Raw genomic sequence first — 1,187 nt, 5'->3', positions numbered from 1 at the left:
AAAAAAAAAAAAACAAAAAAAAACAAAAAACAACTCCACCACAACAGGTGTCTTTATTTCTTTCCCAGTCTGTTTTCCTGGTTCTGGGCTTCTCTGATACAACTCCCCACCCCCTCCCCAGGAGCCACTGCAGGTGGGGACCCTCAGAGAGCATGTGGGAAGGCTTAGGAAACTCCCGGGCTTCCGGGTTTGGAGCTTCCAGGTGGAGCTATTGACATCATTCTCTCCCTCATTCTCTCCCCCTAGGAGCTTAAAAGCACCTTCCCAGGCTTTAGTCCTGCTGTGGTTGGGTGGGGAAGGGAGCGGTCTTATGCAATAGGGCAAACCAGTCCTCACTCAGGGCTGTTTATTTAAATGGACAGTGATGGGTTTGGGAGAAACAACCCAGATTTTGTGTTTACTTGAACTGCTGGGACCAGTACAATGTGGAGACAACTACTCAATATAGGGAAGGTAAGATGGGTCATAAGGGATAAAATGCTGGGGGTTCCAGAGGCGGATTTCTAGAGGTCCCAGGCAAGCACCTAATCCTGCAGGGGGTTGGGGATGCTGTGAATGGGTTAGTGCCTGCCCAGCTAAAGAGGACCCTGGGCTGGGCGCAGTGGCTCACGCCTGTAATCCCAGCACCTTGGGAGGCTGAGGCGGGCAGGTCACGAGGCCAGGAGTTTGAGACGACTCTGACCAACATGGTGAAACCCTGTCTCTACTAAAAATACAAAAATTAGCCAGGCATGGTGGTGGCGCCTGTAATCCCAGCTACTGGGGAGGCTGAGGCAGGAGAATCGCTTGAACCCGGGAGGCGGAGGTTGCAGTGAGCCGAGATTGCGCCACTGCACTCCAGCCTGGGCAACAGACGAAGACTCCGCGTCAAAAAAAAAAAAAGCCCCTCTCTTCCTTTCTCCGCCATCGTGGTGTGTGCATTACTCCGTTTCTCGCCATGTCTTCTCACAAGACTTTCAGGATTAAGCGATTCCTGGCCAAGAAACAAAAGCAAAATCGTCCCATTCCCCAGTGGATTCGGATGAAAACTGGTAATAAAATCAGGTACAACTCCAAAAGGAGACATTGAAGAAGAACCAAACTTGGTCTGTAAGAAATTACACATGTGGGGCCGGGCGCGGTGGCTCACGCCTGTAATCCCAGCACTTTGGGAGGCCGAGGCGGGTGGATCACGAGGTCAAGAGATC

General features: G+C 51.6%; 1 protein-coding gene across 1 annotated transcript; it reads left to right on the top strand.

The window, feature by feature from the left end:
• The first annotated feature begins 887 nt into the window (after positions 1-887).
• LOC108306166 (60S ribosomal protein L39-like) lies at positions 888-1,102 on the top strand. The gene has a single exon (XM_037739438.1). The coding sequence runs from the start codon at positions 938-940 to the stop codon at positions 1,067-1,069; it is 132 nt and encodes a 43-aa protein (XP_037595366.1). The 5' UTR covers positions 888-937; the 3' UTR covers positions 1,070-1,102.
• The last annotated feature ends 85 nt before the right edge of the window (positions 1,103-1,187 follow it).

Source organism: Cebus imitator, unplaced genomic scaffold (assembly GCF_001604975.1).
Source record: "Cebus imitator isolate Cc_AM_T3 unplaced genomic scaffold, Cebus_imitator-1.0 Scaffold70, whole genome shotgun sequence".
NCBI lineage: Eukaryota > Metazoa > Chordata > Mammalia > Primates > Cebidae > Cebus > Cebus imitator.
Note: the sequence above shows the minus strand (reverse complement) of the source record. Positions and strands in the feature narration are given on the sequence as shown.

Coding starts and splice junctions, on each gene's coding strand:
- LOC108306166 (XM_037739438.1), top strand. CDS start 938: ATGTCTTCTCACAAGACTTTCAGGATTAAGCGATTCCTGGCCAAGAAA.